At 38.1% G+C, this 16,708-nt stretch overlaps 2 protein-coding genes across 5 annotated transcripts in view; both read right to left on the reverse strand.

Moving 5' to 3' along the window:
* Positions 1–669: 669 nt before the first annotated feature.
* LOC140768470 (photosystem II reaction center proteins PsbY, chloroplastic) lies at positions 670–1,444 on the reverse strand. Its single transcript, XM_073108750.1, has one exon. The coding sequence runs from the start codon at positions 1,322–1,324 to the stop codon at positions 752–754; it is 573 nt and encodes a 190-aa protein (XP_072964851.1). The 5' UTR covers positions 1,325–1,444; the 3' UTR covers positions 670–751.
* Positions 1,445–2,023: 579 nt separating this feature from the next.
* The window catches only part of LOC140769037 (uncharacterized), a 44,156-nt gene continuing 29,471 nt past the window's right edge, over positions 2,024–16,708 (reverse strand). For 2 of the 4 annotated variants that reach the window (XM_073109561.1, XM_073109560.1), the window contains exons 10-12: positions 6,370–6,654; positions 4,585–4,732; positions 2,024–2,945 (exon numbers count right to left, since the gene is read on the reverse strand). In XM_073109561.1, coding sequence (XP_072965662.1) covers positions 2,593–2,945; positions 4,585–4,732; positions 6,370–6,654 — 786 coding nt within the window. In that variant the 3' untranslated portion in view covers positions 2,024–2,592. The remainder of the gene's footprint in view (positions 2,946–4,584; positions 4,733–6,369; positions 6,655–16,708) is intronic. The other 2 variants (XM_073109563.1, XM_073109562.1) reach the window with 2 other exon arrangements.

The following is a 16,708-nucleotide window of genomic DNA, read 5'->3' on the forward strand; positions in this document are numbered from 1 at the left end:
ATTGTAGAGTTATTATTACTGTTTGTATTGAGCTTTTTGTGTATATTTAACTATGAACAAATAGATTATAAAGTTCATTACTATTTGTAAATTATTGAATTATAAAAACCATGAAATATTATAAATTAAAATGCTTATTTCCTGGCATTTATAAGTGCCAGGAAAGATTTCATAGTCTCAGCATTAATACATGCCGCTAATACAATAGTTCGCAGCATTTATTAATGCTTTGGAAAGTACAACGAAAATGTTATTCAGCGGCATTTATAAGTGTCAAAAAAGATTTTATACTCTTTATTTATTTATTGTATTGTGTCCTAACCATGTCCTGCCTTATTTTATTTTTCCATAATTTGTCATATAGCTATATTCAACATCATGTTATATTTGTCTCCTTTGTCTATGTTCGTACTTCATAGCTTAGTTAACCTGTGATCATGGATGTACGTTTTTAGTTGAAGTGTTTTCTTTTTAAATCTTTACATCTTGTTGTCACTTTTTTCTTCTCAATGGTTTTGCGAGATTAATGACACATGGCCTAGCTAGTAGAATGCTTCCAATGATTGATATCCAAATTTTAAAACTAATCCTCTACTAAAAGATGAGCACTTATATCATGTGCATAAAAATCTTCCCAACGACCTTAAGTATTTTCCAAACAAATAATAGTAACAAAAACACAAGAGTTGAATATAATTAATAAGAGAGAAGTTACACCCTTATTTGCTGCACCCACTCCACATGAATGCATTTAGGACCTCATCCTGTTAATCTGGTTCAGTGCTGGCTGCAAGATATTGTACAATACCCAAGCAATGGCCGGCGCAACGACGAACAACAACAGCAGCCCACGGCTATCGCTGGACGCCTCTGCGGCGATCGTGGCAATCTCCCCAGCAGACGCACTCGGCGTCGACAAGAACCCAGCAGCCGCCAGCCCGCCGCCGATGCCTAGGCCGACGACGATCCCTTTTTCACTCCTCATACGGTTAACTTGGTTGAGAGCTGGCTGCAGGATGTTGTAGAGGACCCACGCGATGGCCGGGACGATCGGGAGGAGGAGTGCGATGCCGCGGTTGTCGCCCTCCGCTATGTCGGCAATCTGCTGCGCCGCTAAGGCGGCGTCGGTGTAGCTCAACGTGGAGAAGATCGCACCCGCAACGGCGGTGGCGGTGAGGGACGGTGAGGTGGTGAGGCCTTTGGGGAGGTTCTGGAGGGAGAGGAGGGAGACGGGTCTGATAGGAATGGGCTTGGGGGAAGGGTTGGGGGAGTTAAGGCTCAAGGTCTTTGGTTTGAGCATGGCCATTGTAGCTATGGTTGCCATGGGTGCAGTGTACAAACTATTGTAAGTAACCAAAGGTGAGGTCTTTGAGACTTGGGGGAGGTGGAGTGTGGTGGTTGGACGTGGTTGGGCTCTCTTTGTGGCTTTTGATTTCTGTGTGAAATTTTAGGGAGAGGAGAGGTGAAGGTGTGGTTTAGAATCTAACCTTATCTCAGGCAATGGCAATTGGGTAGGAACGTGTGTACCAGATTTGCCATCTTATCCGGTGGGGTGCCAAGAGAATGTTCTGAGCCTCATGTTCGTGGGGTCCTCTTGTGCTTGTTATCACATTTGCGATTTTGATCTTAGTGATATTATTGCAACAACCAAATCAACGTGAATTTAGAATATTCTAGGCTATGTACAATATGCAACCAACATTGATGTCCATCGGATCTATGGCATGATCACTGGTGATATAATTGTCTAATGAACAATTACGAAGATTACGAGTTAGGAGATGAATTAATATTGGCAATCAACACAATCCAGTCTCGGGATCCAGTTCCCAATACCTTGAAAAGGAGTTAGGTAAAGGTTTAGCTGCAAAATAGCAGCAGTGCCAGCCCAGCCTGTTCAGCTGTGTGACAGTTCTCAAGTCATTAACCATTTCACACATTTGTTTGGAAATCAGACGTATCGCATCCCAAAGCAAGGCAATCCATAATCAGCTATGTTGCACTTTTGCATTGACAACCAAGAAACAAAAGAACCTACAATTTATTTAGTAGATTCATTGTATTTTACAAGAGTATGATACATATAGACATTAGTGGTTCATTTAAACTTTACAATATATTCAGACTCGATGTCATGCAATTAAGAACAAAAATAACTATTTGCTGATTCAATTGACCATTTCTAATCAAGAAAATATGAGCAGCTTCCCCAATCATCATGCCTTAAGCAGCCGTAACAATGTTGCAGCTTCCTAGATCATCCATCATTTTCAATCTATTCAAGTTGTCAAAAGAATAGTTTGCAATATCTCTTATAACCTAATCAAATCAGTACTACTGATAGTTATTCCAGCCTCCCCAGTGGAAGTAACCTTTTTATCCTAGAGGGCTCAGAGTTATGCAATGCAGGTTCTGTACTTAACACAAAGGTACCTGAGTTAAAGCAGAAGGATTTGTCAGTAGATCTGAACAGTGGACTCTTAACAGGTTCAATGCATTCAAAGCAGAAAGATATGCTGCTTCTGGCTTAGTATTTAGATGATCGTGATCATAACTGTCCATGGATACCAATGTTATGTGGGAATAATTCCTTTACATTGTTCCAGTAGTCCTTGACATCGCCACTGCTTTCATCATGTTAGATTTGGCAGCATCAAGCAATGGATCAGACTGTAAAGCCTTCTCAAAGCAGCTCCCAGCTTCCTCCCATCGACCTTCAGCAACAAAAACAAGACCTAGGTTGTTATTTGCTGGCGCATATCCCGGACAGAGTTCTAGAGACTTTGAAAGTACTGTTTTTGCATGTTCATACTGCCTCTGTTGACGGTAAAGATTTCCGAGGTTAGAAAGGATAGCATGTGCCTGTTGTGCTGTAGACAATGAAAGAGCTCGCTTGTACACTGTCTCAGCCAAAGATGGTTCATCAGACAGTTGCAATGCAATACCTACAGCCAAGAGAAATTGTAGCCTTAGAAATGCAGCACAGTGGAACACTTGAATCTATTTGCTAGCAAATTCCAAGAAGAATATGAGAGATTGTTTGAACACTGTTAAAGACTCATAATATGATGCTACTATGTTATACACTGTTTTCTTCACCAAAAGAATCTTGGTATAATAAATTTTACAACAGTATCTAGGGATCAAAGATCCTAATATAGGCTTTAAAACATATGTTTAACACAAAAAATGTATAAAAGCATATTTAAAGGCATGCCAATGCACCAATGGCACACTGGGGTGTGCCAAGTGTCGGCATGGTATGTACCACAGGCATGGCAATCTTTACAAAGAGACTTTTAATATTCAATCAGTGGAACAGGGTAACGTCCTAACAAGATTGTCAACTAACATGGCAAAGAGATGCTTCACAAAACATGAACTAGGCCAAGGCAAGTCAAGACCTTGCAATATTGGGTTCCACATGCAACAAAATGCCCTTCTACAGAATTCTTTTCACCAGGGATACTACTAAGAATATTAAGGACTGAGCATTTGCACTTGGTTGAAGCACAATGATGGGACAATTACATCAAAGAATATATGACATCAAACATGATTTGCAATCCTGGAGGAAAGCAAAAATGCTTTGGAGTTCTATCTAAGCATCTGAATAATTCAGTCAACAATTGTACTGACTGGAATTTGATTAATTTTGCCAAGAAACATTTAAGTTGAAATCTGACTTAAATATGTTTTTAAACACATAAATTTGGAACTGGAAGATTTAGCTCACAGTAAAAAATATTTACATTGTTGGAGCCATTCATTTCATGTGCATTTAGTGATAGCCAGAACTCAAGACCTCACATGTCCAGAATTTTCATTTTCTAGGCATTTTGACATATCATATATATTATATATATAGATCTGTGTTATGCATATTATGTTCGTATAAATAGACTTGTTACTATTATGCATCAAATTTTTGTGAACTGCACCATGAGGTTTTACCCGAATGGAAAGAAATTTTTTCCATATATATTTTGAAATTATACAAAGTTAGGTTATGTAAAGAACATAATTATTTCACTTTTGAGGAACAGTTCAAAGTAAGATGTGAGGTGCCACTGGACAGATAAGAATGGTAAAGTTCCATCTTAGAAAACTTATTCAAATGATGAGTAAAAAAACTCATTCTGCAATAATAAAAATGATCGTCAATTAATTCAGGATGGCTGCAAGGACTTTACTGCAGTACATCAGCCTCATCCTAACTGGCTACAGTAATCACTTCACACGGTGATGTGAGTATCCAGATATTAACATGTATTATTCAGCCTATAAGTTACTGACATCTTACTTTCTCTAAACCCAATTATTAATCAACAATCAACAATTAACAAGCATCAAGTTTATAAACAAATTCTAGTACTTCCTCAGTACAGTTCTTTGTATGTCACATGTACTAAAACAAATTATAAGGGATTGTCAGCCTCCCAATTCTCTCTCTCCGCCTACTTGTTTGATAAACAATCCACAGGCATTAAGGTAACAAAATTTGAGCGAATATTATGTGCCACTGACTTTGTTTACTTTCCACTGAGAAGATTATTATTATGGGCAGGTGATAGAAATTATTACCAAGATTGGACCAAGCATAACGGCAATCCATGCTACGGGCTACTGCAGCCTTCAAGAACTTAACTGAAGTACTAAATTGCATGGTACAAAGGTTGTGTAGACCAAGTTGATGCCATTGCACAGCATCATCTGGATCCTCCTCGATTGCCTGATAAAGGCCAACCATAGCATATTAATTAAATGAAGTCGTTGCAAAATAACTAGTACATCACAAAGAAGCACATAATTTGGCTCAAATAGATTAGTGGGGAGTGAAGTCATCCTCCTATAAGAAATATGAAACTTTAAACCATTAGTCCAAAAGATAAAGTAAAGAAGGAAAGAGATATGCAATCCATGTAAAATTTTCTAGAATACAGAATGCCATGTTAAGGCAAGTCAAAGAGGAATTTGAATCGATATTTAGGACTTAAAACTGCAAGACCAGCCATCTTACCAATACTCGGAGTAAATGATAACTAACAAAGACTGGGCAGTACTGACTTGCAGTGTACATGTCTAGACTAGTTAATGTGTTAATTTTATTTCCTTATTCTGTAAATTTATATTTGTTGCAATTTGAAAGTGTCAAGCAGTCTAGTTTAATTATTCAAAAGAGTACTTGCCTCTACTATATCAAAAATGCACTGAAGAAGATCTGAATATAGAAGTTCTCAGAAATAAATAACTGAAAAAGGCAATCTTGGTTCATGAGATTCCCATCAACATGCATCTGTGAAGAGCAACAGGTACAGCTTACTCCATTATCTGAGAAGCTGCTTCCATGATGGCTGAAAGGGACTACAACTCTACAAGTTGGGGGCAAGAAGTGATGCCAAGTATAGGTGATGCTAAGTGCTCCAAAATAGGTATTCCAATGAGGAAAAGCATATTGAAATATCCACAGATATAAAGGAAGAACTAATGTGGAGCCCTGAGTGCTTCAAGTAGGAGGTATAATATTGTATTTATAAGCCAGAAGAATTCAATCAGCTCTTTCGGCTGATTTTGAACGATTAAGGAAAATGCAATGTATTATTGGTAATCACTCAATGAGTCTGATGTAAGCTTATTATATTTGTAGAGCAATACAGAAGCTACTCTTGAGATTGCAAAACCCAAGACATGAACAAATTATGCCATGGTATTCTTGACAAGACAGATACATTACGCACTCCTTTAGAAGGTTCATCATGATAATCCAAATTCCCTAAAATTGGTGTTCCAATAAGGATTTAGACGAAATAAAGGACCATGACCAAAGCTTAGTTATATTCTCTCATTTTAAATTAGTAAAAGTTGATGAATCATGGTACACTGACTGCATAACCTTATAACAAGCAGATGACATGCTATACATGAAGACAAACATGTCTCAAAATGCATATTAAGTTATTAACAGCAAAGTCTCTAATTAGTAGATATATTCTCATTTTAAATTTGTAAAAGTTGATAAATCATGGTATACTGACTGCATAACCTTATAACAAGCAGATGACATGCTATACATGACGACATACATGTCTCAAAATGCATATTAAAATATTAACAGCAAAGTCTCTAATTAGTAGATATACGTATGAAAAACTGCTACTAAAATACTAGACTTCAAAAATGGCAGGTCATCCTGATCCCCTCACTGCTAGGAGACAAATATGTCTTGCTTTCGCAAATGAAAAGATGGTCTCAATTTTTAAAATAAAAATTTACACCAAAGAGAAGATGCAAGATACATTCTAAAGAACATAAGAAACAAATGGAAGAATTTCAGTATCAATTTTCAATGAAGATCCACATAAGCATCACCTGCTTTAATGTAAAAAGAGCCCGCTCTTCTGCCTCATCTAAATCCATCTGTTCAGCTTCAAAAGCAGCTGTAATTTCATGTTGCGCCTTGTGAGCCATCGCCAACCCTGCCCATGCAATTGGAAGATCAATTGTTGCAGGATCTCCTTCCTTAAGAATTGTGGCCATTTCATTTGATGCCCAAAGGAGCTGTTCCGTGGAAAGCTGTGACCTTTCAGCATCTTTGATTCGATGAACTGCTACTGCATACCGAGCAGACATTTGATTAGGCTCCAATTTGATTGCCTGTATAATGGTGGAAAGACATAGGAAAATGCTCAGACTAAATGATGGTTATCAAGTTACATATGAATTAAGGTGCATTTGTAGATCCCTGACGATTCAAACACCAAAGCAAATTATTTTCTTACATAAAAAGAAAAACCAAGAAAAAGTGCTGTTACCAAAGCAAATTTTGTTCTTACATACAAAGATAAACCAAGAAAAAGTGTTGTTACCAAAGCGATTTATTTTTCTTACATAAAATGATAAACCAAGAAAATATGATGTTAAATTAGTAACATCTTTACAGCAAGTCGAATGTTAGTGTTTGCAAGGAAAACCAGTTGTCATTTACATGACTGCAAATCCTTAAGCTATTTAGTGCTTTTTATTAAGGCTTTCCTTAGAGAAGATCAGTCATCACTCTGATGATCTCAATAAAAGATGCAACTATCCATTTTGGTAGTGCATTCTTCAGGTTAAGCTGTCTCCAAATCTATATAAAGTCATGGCACCATCAAAAGATGGTAAAATGTTTTTTCTTCTATAATGGATCTTTATCCGATAAATTCATCAGTAGCCATACTATGGGAAAAAAAAGTAAATCCAAACAGGCACTACACAAGTCAAATGAAGTGTTAGGACCAGAAAAAATAAATAAATAAATAAATAAATAAATAAAATAAAATAAAATAAAATAAAATAAAATATTTGGGTTGAGAGAGGAAGGTGCACGTGCTCTGCACGTGCAGCCCCTCCCCTCTCCCTCTCCGGTACGCAGCGGGAGAGAAGGGATTTCACCTAATCCGAATCAGATTAGATTTAATCCTTTTCTAATCTATAAATTAAAAACCCTAATCTCTGTTTAACCATCTTAGATTTTTTTTTTCTCTCTCTCTCTCTCTCTTCTTCCTCCCTTCTTTCGCTTCTTCCTCACCGTCGGAGTTGTCGCCGTGGAATCGGCCAGCCGGAGCGTCGCCGGAGCCAGCAGAGACCACCACACGACTCCCCCGTGGTGATTTTTAGTACGTGGGCTAGAGATTTGAGATTTTGGTTATCTTGCCTAGACTAAGGTGAGTGGGTTCACTCACGTGTTTATTTTATTGAATTTCGTATTGTTGTCAGACCATGTAAATTTTCTATACGCAAATTATTTATTTCACTCTCATGTGTAAAAATTAAATTATTGCAATTTCTGTGTGCAAGTCTATTTATTTCATCCGTACGTGCGAAAATTTAATTGTTTTATTTTCTGTGTGCATTTTATTATTATATTTCAGTGCATCACTATACTTCGTGCTAATATTAAAATTTGTGAAAAGAAAAAATGAGATTAGTATTAATATGACTTAGAGAACAGTCCCGGTATAAATCGTTGCGATTTTCCGTGGTGACTCAAGTCTATCTGGAAGTCCAGAGGAAAGTCCTAAGTTAGATCACTGTGGTGACTTTCTTAGGTGACTCTGGCGGGGTTAGGGAACAGTCCTAGGAAAAATGAGAAAAACTTCCTAGGTGACTCTAACTTCTCTCAACGGTTAGAGGAAAAGACAGAGTGTGTTGATCACAGGGTGATACCCTCTGATGACCCTAACCGGATCAGCTATGAAGAAAAGTCCCGAGCGTCATCTCGAGGTGACTTCTAGTTGATGTGGATCCACAGGGTTTAGACCCATTGAGACATATGACAGTATAAATATCAAAAAGATGTAATATGTTGGAAAACGTGCAAGGTTACAAGTTATGACATTTCTCTATTGTTACCATTGTTATTATGTAGAGAGCATGCCTATTGCATACTATCATGGATATTGTTGCTTTTAGTTAATTTATTCAGCATTAATATGTTTTAAAAATTTATTTGGTTCGAGTGGATTCCACTCACTGAGCTATAGTTGTTAGCTCACGAGTTCTATTGTTTTTTTTGTATTTGTTTATTTATTTCAGGTAATAGTCAGCGGGGCGACTGAGCGTGATGTACCCGGATTCCACCTCCACTTAGGATTCACCTATTTACCTTTCCGCTCTTTTAGATTTTGTGCTTTAGATTAGAAGGTTTTATTTTATTTTATTTTATTTTATTTTATTTTATTTTAGTTTAGAGACTCATAAACATTAACATTGTTTATTTTATTTCAATTGCATTTAGTAATAAAATTTTAATAAAGCACATTCTCATTTTATTTATTTATCTTGTCATCGTATACGTAGAGAGTATTATTAAGGCTTCGTGCATCTCAAGCATATTGAGATGCATGGCCGGTCATGATTCCTATTTTGGGTAGTGACATGAAGCATGTAAGAACTTGCAAGAATAATACATCTTAATATCTTTGGGTGGAGCATGGGCTAAGTTTAGGATTCTATATATGGCAGGCCGGCAGCCCAACTGGAAAGCACACAATATGTTTTATATTCAAATTGAGAAATTTTCCTTAGCTTATCTACTTGAATATATAAGAAATTCATCATAAAAAATAGATTTAATGTTTGTTTGAGATATGCACAGAACAACTTCAACAATTTGACATGTTCTACTGTTCTTCAAATATAAACGTATTGGCAGAGTAGGTTGAAAGAATAGTCCACATTACAGGAAGGCAACTATCTATGTAAATATGCTAAAACATTATAAAATTACAATATCACATAACCTATCAGTTATATGTGAGCTCATAGTCTCATACACTGCAAGAATGTTTTAAAGTATATTCTCCAATTTGGTTTCTAACCTTTATAAAATTTCATACAATATAATTATTCTCCAAAGATTGCCATGTCAGTGGCACATATCATGCCGATACACTGTCAGCAGGTGGTGCCAATGGCACACTGGTATGCCTACTGGCACACTTCTCATATGAATTTTAGGGTCTTTATATAAGTTTTTATTTTGAAACCTTGAATATATATATTAAAGCCTGTATTAAAGTCTTTCATCCCTAGATAATGATTTAAATGATCTGTTTTGTTGAAGTCTTAAAAGATATGGCAATAGTCAAGGAGAAATATGATTCAACACATAAATGACCTATTTTATCAAATAACTTCTAATTACACTGAAATTATAGCAAAACGTTGTAAAATTTGGATCAAACTCATATAGATTATCTAGCATGTTCGTACACAATTTTGATCCAATTTAAATGAATTTGACATATTAATTTTTAAAATTTGAGACAGATTTAGGGTAAATTGGAATTTTTTTCCCCTTAGATTTCTTCATTTTAAAGAGTACTTTTTATAGATCTAAAATTACAATATGAGATCTATGTTGAAAGACTCTTACAAATGATGATATAGCAAAATTAAGATAGATCCATCATTTGTACACCCCAAATTAGTTTTTGAAGTGTAAAACAAAGGAAATACTTAAGAGAACAAAAGAAAATTTTACCTTTTGATAAGATTTGAAGAAAAAAAAAATCTTAAATCCCTCCTAGATCTCCTTTATTACTCCTCTCTTTCTCCTCTCTTTCTTCTTCTTCTCTAGTTGCTACTTTCTATTTGGGAAAATGGATTTGGATCTCTTTGACTTATCTTAATGTGCCACTCGTAGTAAAAGATGATGAGATAGAGAAAAGGAGAAGGAAGATGACAGACAAGGAATGCCATCATAAAATATTCAAAGTGCTGCCCTCTCATTACAAAATATAAACACAATAATTAAATGCCATGAGAATAAGACCAAACACGTGATACCATGTCCACATCAATAGGTTAAAGAAAAGTTTAAAAAATGCAATGTTATTCAGAAATTGATGGAGAAGCCAAATATTCCACTAATCAAAGACAAATCTATATCAAACGAAGGAAAAGGAACATTGACCAAATATATATTGTATGAGAGAATTGCCTTATCATCACAAAAACAGAACCATGACCAAGTGTCATGAGCATAGATTAAAGTATCGACCAATCCCAATTCATATCCGTAGAAATAGATCGTTTGATCCCCAATCCAAATCATCTAGAGCTGATAGAATGGCCCAGCCCACCCGTGCCCAATCCGAGCCCAAACTACCAATGGGCGGCACAAGCTAGCCCTTTGCTCGCTTGGCCCAGCCCGACCCGAAAGCCTGCCTAGTGCCCCCGCTCGTAAGCCCGCATATTGGCCCGCACGCAAGCCTGCCCATTCGGCCCAACCGTCAGCCCACACGTAGGCTCGATCATATAGCTACAATAAAAACCGTCTCTGTACCCTTTAAAAAAATTTTAAAACCCAACTCTCCTATCCACCCAGCCCGCTAGAGCTTTACAGTACTCTATATGGTTTAAAATTTTTTAGCATATTAATATATTTTCAAAAATAGGGAGGAACGGAACTATTTTAAAAAAATAAGCTAATGATAAAAAAAAATTCTAAAAATATCTAAAACAATTCTGAAAAAATAGCAATATAGGACCTACATTTTTTTTTATCATTTTACCCTTTTAACATAAATAAACTAGTTTAAAGGGGTAATTTGGTAAGTTTCAATTTTTCTCATGTTTATAAATAGATGATCAAATCTTTCTAAATTCATCACATATTCTCAAATTCTCTAATCTCTTAAATTCTCTCCATATTGAAGGTAATACGCCTTGGGTCCAACCAAGCCGTCTTGGATCTAGAGTCTATTTCCTATTCTTTTATGCTTTTGCTTATTTGCACTTTAGCTATTGTATTTCTTTTATTTGCTCATGTTGCATGTGTGATGTCAGTTGGGTTAGCCAAGTCGACTAGACCGAGAGCCACCTATATATTCAGTGGGTAAGCCTTGGGTTGGATAGGCTATGAATGACTTTGCCGTAATCTAATCTCTTCTCTCTCCTCTCTCGTGCTCTCCTCACCGTGGCCCACGACATCCCAAGGTTGTCGTCCCCTACCTCCTCAAATCAAGCCTTCCCCCTCCTCTTAGGGCGGCTCCACCTTCTCTCCTCTCTATCTTTCTACAACTGATTCCTCACACCATTCCATCCGTCTAACCCTATCATCTTCCACCTTCATTGGAACACTTTCCACCGCCATTGTCGATATCCACCTGACCTAAATCTTTTCGTACTTGATACCGTATCATTTTATTATCAGAGTCACCTTTCCTTGACCAACTTCTGATCTTATGGCGACCACAAAAACCATGGCAGCACGACGAGGATTGGAGGAAAACCCCAACATTGGAGAGAGCTCGAGCAGCACTACAGCAATTTCACCTGAAACCGATCTCGTCGCCAAGCCCCCTTTGATCCAAACCCCCTCTTGAAGCTAAGATCAGCGCCCTAGTGGAACAAAAAGCCCTCGTGACTCAAATGATAATGGAGATGGTGAGGGAATCTCGTGAGTCAAGAGAGGAAGCTAGGGCGGCCAAGGAGGAGGCTAGAGCACCAAGAGAGATTGAGCATTTCCATGGCACACATACTGGATCTCCCTCCGCGGCAATGCCGACAACATCTCAACCTCCATTGCAGCAACCTCTGTGAAAACCAAAAAAAAAAAAGGGGTCGCCGTCGACCATGAGTTAGGAGTGTTGGTCGTCGACGACAGCCTTTCCTCCACCTCATGTGGTTGCCATGGCTGCGATCGTGGCCAGGAGCTTAGTGTGGCCGATGACTACCGACGGCGGCCTTTCCTCCGGACTCTCTCTTCTTCTTCTCTCTTTCTCTTCCTCACATTCAACCTTCTCGAGGATGAAGGGTGGGGTGGGCTCGAGATAGACCAAGCCAACCCCTTCCCTTTTATTTTGTTGCGGGTTCAAGTTGGATTTCAGATCAAAGACCCAACCCGAACCAATTAGCAAATGATGGGCTGCTGGCCAGTCCATTGCTAATTTAATTGTTGGCCTTGGCCCACGTGAGGATCGAAAAAAAAAGGATTGAGAGAGGAGGGTGCACGTGCAACCCCCTCCCCTCTCCCTCTCTGGCACGCGACGAGGTGCAGCGGAGATTTCGCTGAATCCGAATCAAATTATATTTGAATTTTTTTTAATCTATAAATTAAACCCTAATTTTCTCTCTGTCCTCAACCCCCCCAGCCTTTTCCCTTTTCTTCTTCTTTTCCTTCGTTTTCTTCTTTCTCACCGTCGGAGTCACGCCGTGGAATCAGCCTGCCAGAGTGCCACCGAAGCCATCAGAGACCACCACGTGACTCCTTGGTAAGCCCTCTCCCACCCCTCAATCTTAATTTCAATTTAATAGGTTAAAATAGAAATACCTAATTTGTGAGATTTTAGCTTCGTCGACGAGTCACGCCGGCCGACGGCTTCGGGTCGCTGCCTCTCCACTATTGGAAGCCTCTTGTCGTTGGTCTCGTGCTGAAGGTGTTCGCCTTTGGAGCCCTTGTGGCTCCAGTCGCCATCGATTATTGAGTCGATCGTCTACGGTGGGTTCTCCTCCACCTCGTGAGGACGATGACGTTGCGAGAGAGAGTCGAGAGGCTTGAGGTGTGATCGTTGAACCCGGCGGTCACTCTCTCCCTCAATTCTTCTCTTCCTCGCGTCGGTCGCGGGAAGGGAAGGATTTGGTTGGGCTCGGGTTTAACCCAAGCCAACCCTTTTCTTATGAATTTCGGGTTCGGGTTCGGGTTTGGATTTCAGATCCAAAGACCCGACCCAAACCACTTAAATAGGGTGGGCTGCGGGTTAGCCCGTAGCCTAATCCATTGTTTTTGGCCCAGCCCGATTAGTTTATTAGAGTGGACCGAGCCAGCAATAGCCCAGCCCAATCCAAAGGGTAATTTAACCTATTTTAGTTCTTTTTAGTTTTAAATTTTAGAAATATTAATATTATTTAAATTAAAATTTTTATTATTATTTATTATTAAATGTGGTGATTTTTAACACGTGAGGTAGAGATTTGAAATTTCAGTTGTCTTGCCTAAACTAAGGTGAGTGGATTCACTCACATATTTATTTTTATTATACTTCATATCTTTGTCAGACCATGTAATTTACTGTGTGCAAATAATTTATTTCATCCTTAAATACAAATTTAATTGTCACATTTTCTGTATGTATTTAATCATTACACTCAATGTATCGCCATACGTTGTGCAAATATTAAAATTTTAGTAAAAAAAAAATAAAACTAGTATTGGTACGACTTAGATAACAGTCCCGGTATAGATCGCTTGCGGCTTTCCGTGGTGACTCAAGTCGATCTAGAAGTCCAGGGAAAAGTCCTATATCATATCACTGCGGTGACTTTCTTAGGTGACTCTAACAGGATTAGAGAACAGTCCTAGGATGAATGAGAAATTTCCTAAGTGACTCTAACCTCTTAACAGTTAGTGAAAAAGACAGAATGTGTTGATCACATAGTGATACCATCTGATGACCCTAATCGGATCAGCTATAAGGAGAAGTCTCGAGCGTCATCTCGAGGTGACTTCTAGTTGACACGAATCCATAGGATATAGACCCATTAAGACAAATGACAGTATAAATACTGGAAAGATGTTAATATGTTGAAATTGTGCAAAGCTATAAGTTATGACTCTATTGTTATCATTGTTATTATTTAAGAGCATGCTTATTGCAAATTATTATATATATCGTTGATCTTAGGTTTTATTTAACACTATAAAATTTTAGAATTTATTTGGTTTTCGAGTTGATTCCACTCATTGAGCTATAGTTGTTGGCTCATGGATTTCTTTTTCTTTTTTTTTATTTAACTCAGGTAATAATCAGCGTGGCGACTGAGCGAGACGCACCCGGACCCTATCTCCACTTTCCTCTTTTGGATCTTCTTCGTTTATTCATTCTTGCCATTATACACTTAGGAAGTATTAGTAAGACTTCGTATATCTAAAGCATATTGAGGTGTATGGCCAGTCATGATTCCAATCTCGGGTCGTGACAGCCCAACCTATTAAATCGAAATCATGTGGGCTGCGAGCCAACCGCAGCCCAGCCCAATCTAATGGGAACCAACCTATTTTAGCTATTTAATTAGCTTTAAATTTTAGAAATCATGATATTAACTAAATTAAAATATGTTATTTTTTTATTATTAAATGTGGTGGTTTTTCTTAACCAATGAACTAGAGATTTTAGTTGTTTCAGCTAGACAAAAGTGAGTGGGTTCACTTACGTATTTATTTTATTTATTCATCTCGTATTTTGTGCTTTTTATTAGATCACGTATAATTTAGTGTGCAAATACATTATTGTATTTTTGTCAATTATTATGTTGTGTGTGCAAAATATAAGACCCACTACATTAATATACTTAGTACATATAATTATTTATATGATCGATAATATTAGTAGAAAAATATAATTGACACGTAGTAAGACTTTGAGAATAGACACAGGCTAGATATTCTTTGTGCATCTCCCTGTAGTAACTCAAGACTACCTTGAAGTCCAGAGGACAAACCTATTCCTGATTAGCATATGATTTGTTTAGGTGACTCTGGTATGACTAGTAAACAATCCAGGGAACAGACCTATACTTGATCAGCATATGATCCGTTTAGGTGACTCTGGCGCGCTTAGAGAACAATCCTACGCTAGATCAGAAATCTTCCTAACGTAACTCTAATTTTTCTCTATGGTTAGTGAAAAAAATAAGGTGAGTTTATCACATAATGACACCTTCTGGTAACCCTAACTAGATTAACTATAAGTAAAAGACTCGAGTGCATATCGAGGTGACTTGTAGTTGATATAAATCCTTAGGCACAGTCCCAAGTTGAAATATATGACATTATTATAAATATTGAAAGAAATTCGGCATATTGACGCGAACCATGTTATAAGATATGATTTACTCTGTTATTATTTGTACTGTTATTATTATTATTATCATAAGCAAGCTTAGTAAGATTCTCATTTTATATTATTGGACTTGTATTTATTTAAGTTATGTTATGGATTCGGATTTATTTAGCTTTTGAGTGATTTCACTTACTAAGCTATAGTTATTGACTCATGAGTTCCCTCTTCTTTTATGGGCTGACCCACGAGGCGACTGAGCGAAATACACCGGGATCCCCCCTCCATTTTGGATTTTACTATTTTATCCATTGGTCGAATTAGACATTTTATTCTAAACAATCTATTATTTTAATTTGATTGGTGACACATTATCGATGATATTAGTGTTTCTTTATTATTGGATAATGTTTATTGGAGTTAGCTATTCATAATTAAATTTTTGCTATTTTGGGACTTAGAAAAATATTAGTTACGACTTCGTGTATCTCAAGCGCATTAAGGTACATGGCCGGTCATGATTCCAATTTTTAGGTCGTGACAGCCTCGCCCTTTCCTCCCGCATGAACCACTGCTAGCAACCCTTAGGGTTGTTGGACCTGGTCCTACATGGGCCTGTTCACCCTACACCGGCACACCGAGGACGCCCTAATGGCGAACTGCCGATGGGTTTCGATCCTTGGCGTGACGCACATGAGTTCCAGCCACGACCAAAGGATGATCCACGTCAAAGGTAGTACCAACCGGTCCCCTCCCCCCTTCCACTTTGGCTAGGTAGTGGACATGATCTAGATCAAGAAAATGGTATACGTTATCTTGTCTTGCGCTTGGACGATCCTCGATCCAAGGGTGGAGATATAATTGATTGGATGTACCAAGTGGAGCAGCTCTACTAGTACCAAAGGACACCAGAGGAGAAAAAGGTGTTGCTTGCAAGCTTTCACTTGGAGTCAGCCCTTCATTGATTCCGATCAGCCAATGCGCAAGGAGAGCTTGATCGGTGGGAAGACTTGCACCAAACTCATGCGACAATTTGAGACCATGGCTTATGAGGACTTCATTACTCTTCTCCCCAAAATTAATGAAAAGACAACAGTGGAATATAGAGGAGTTCGAAAGGGTGAGCAGCCAATGCCATCCAAGGTGGTTCGATCAACAACTCCAAAGTACCTTCTTTTCTGAGTTACGGGCGGAGATACAAGCGGATGTACTGGCTCTATGGCCAAGGACCTTGAAAGAGGCAGTTGAGAACACGATGCTTATGGAGGAGAAGCATCGGGTGATGAATATTCATGATCGTCCAGCCTAGCCGCAAGGGATGGCCAACTTCCATTCAAACCGAGCCCAGCGATGAGAGCTACCGTTGTGTACTCGTGGACAATTAC

Source organism: Typha angustifolia, chromosome 10, assembly GCF_048772165.1.
Source record: "Typha angustifolia cultivar Huaian chromosome 10, ASM4877216v1, whole genome shotgun sequence".
NCBI lineage: Eukaryota > Viridiplantae > Streptophyta > Magnoliopsida > Poales > Typhaceae > Typha > Typha angustifolia.

Bases quoted from the DNA above. Each gene is read 5' to 3' on its own strand.
- LOC140768470 (XM_073108750.1), bottom strand. From the start codon at position 1,324: ATGGCAACCATAGCTACAATGGCCATGCTCAAACCAAAGACCTTGAGC.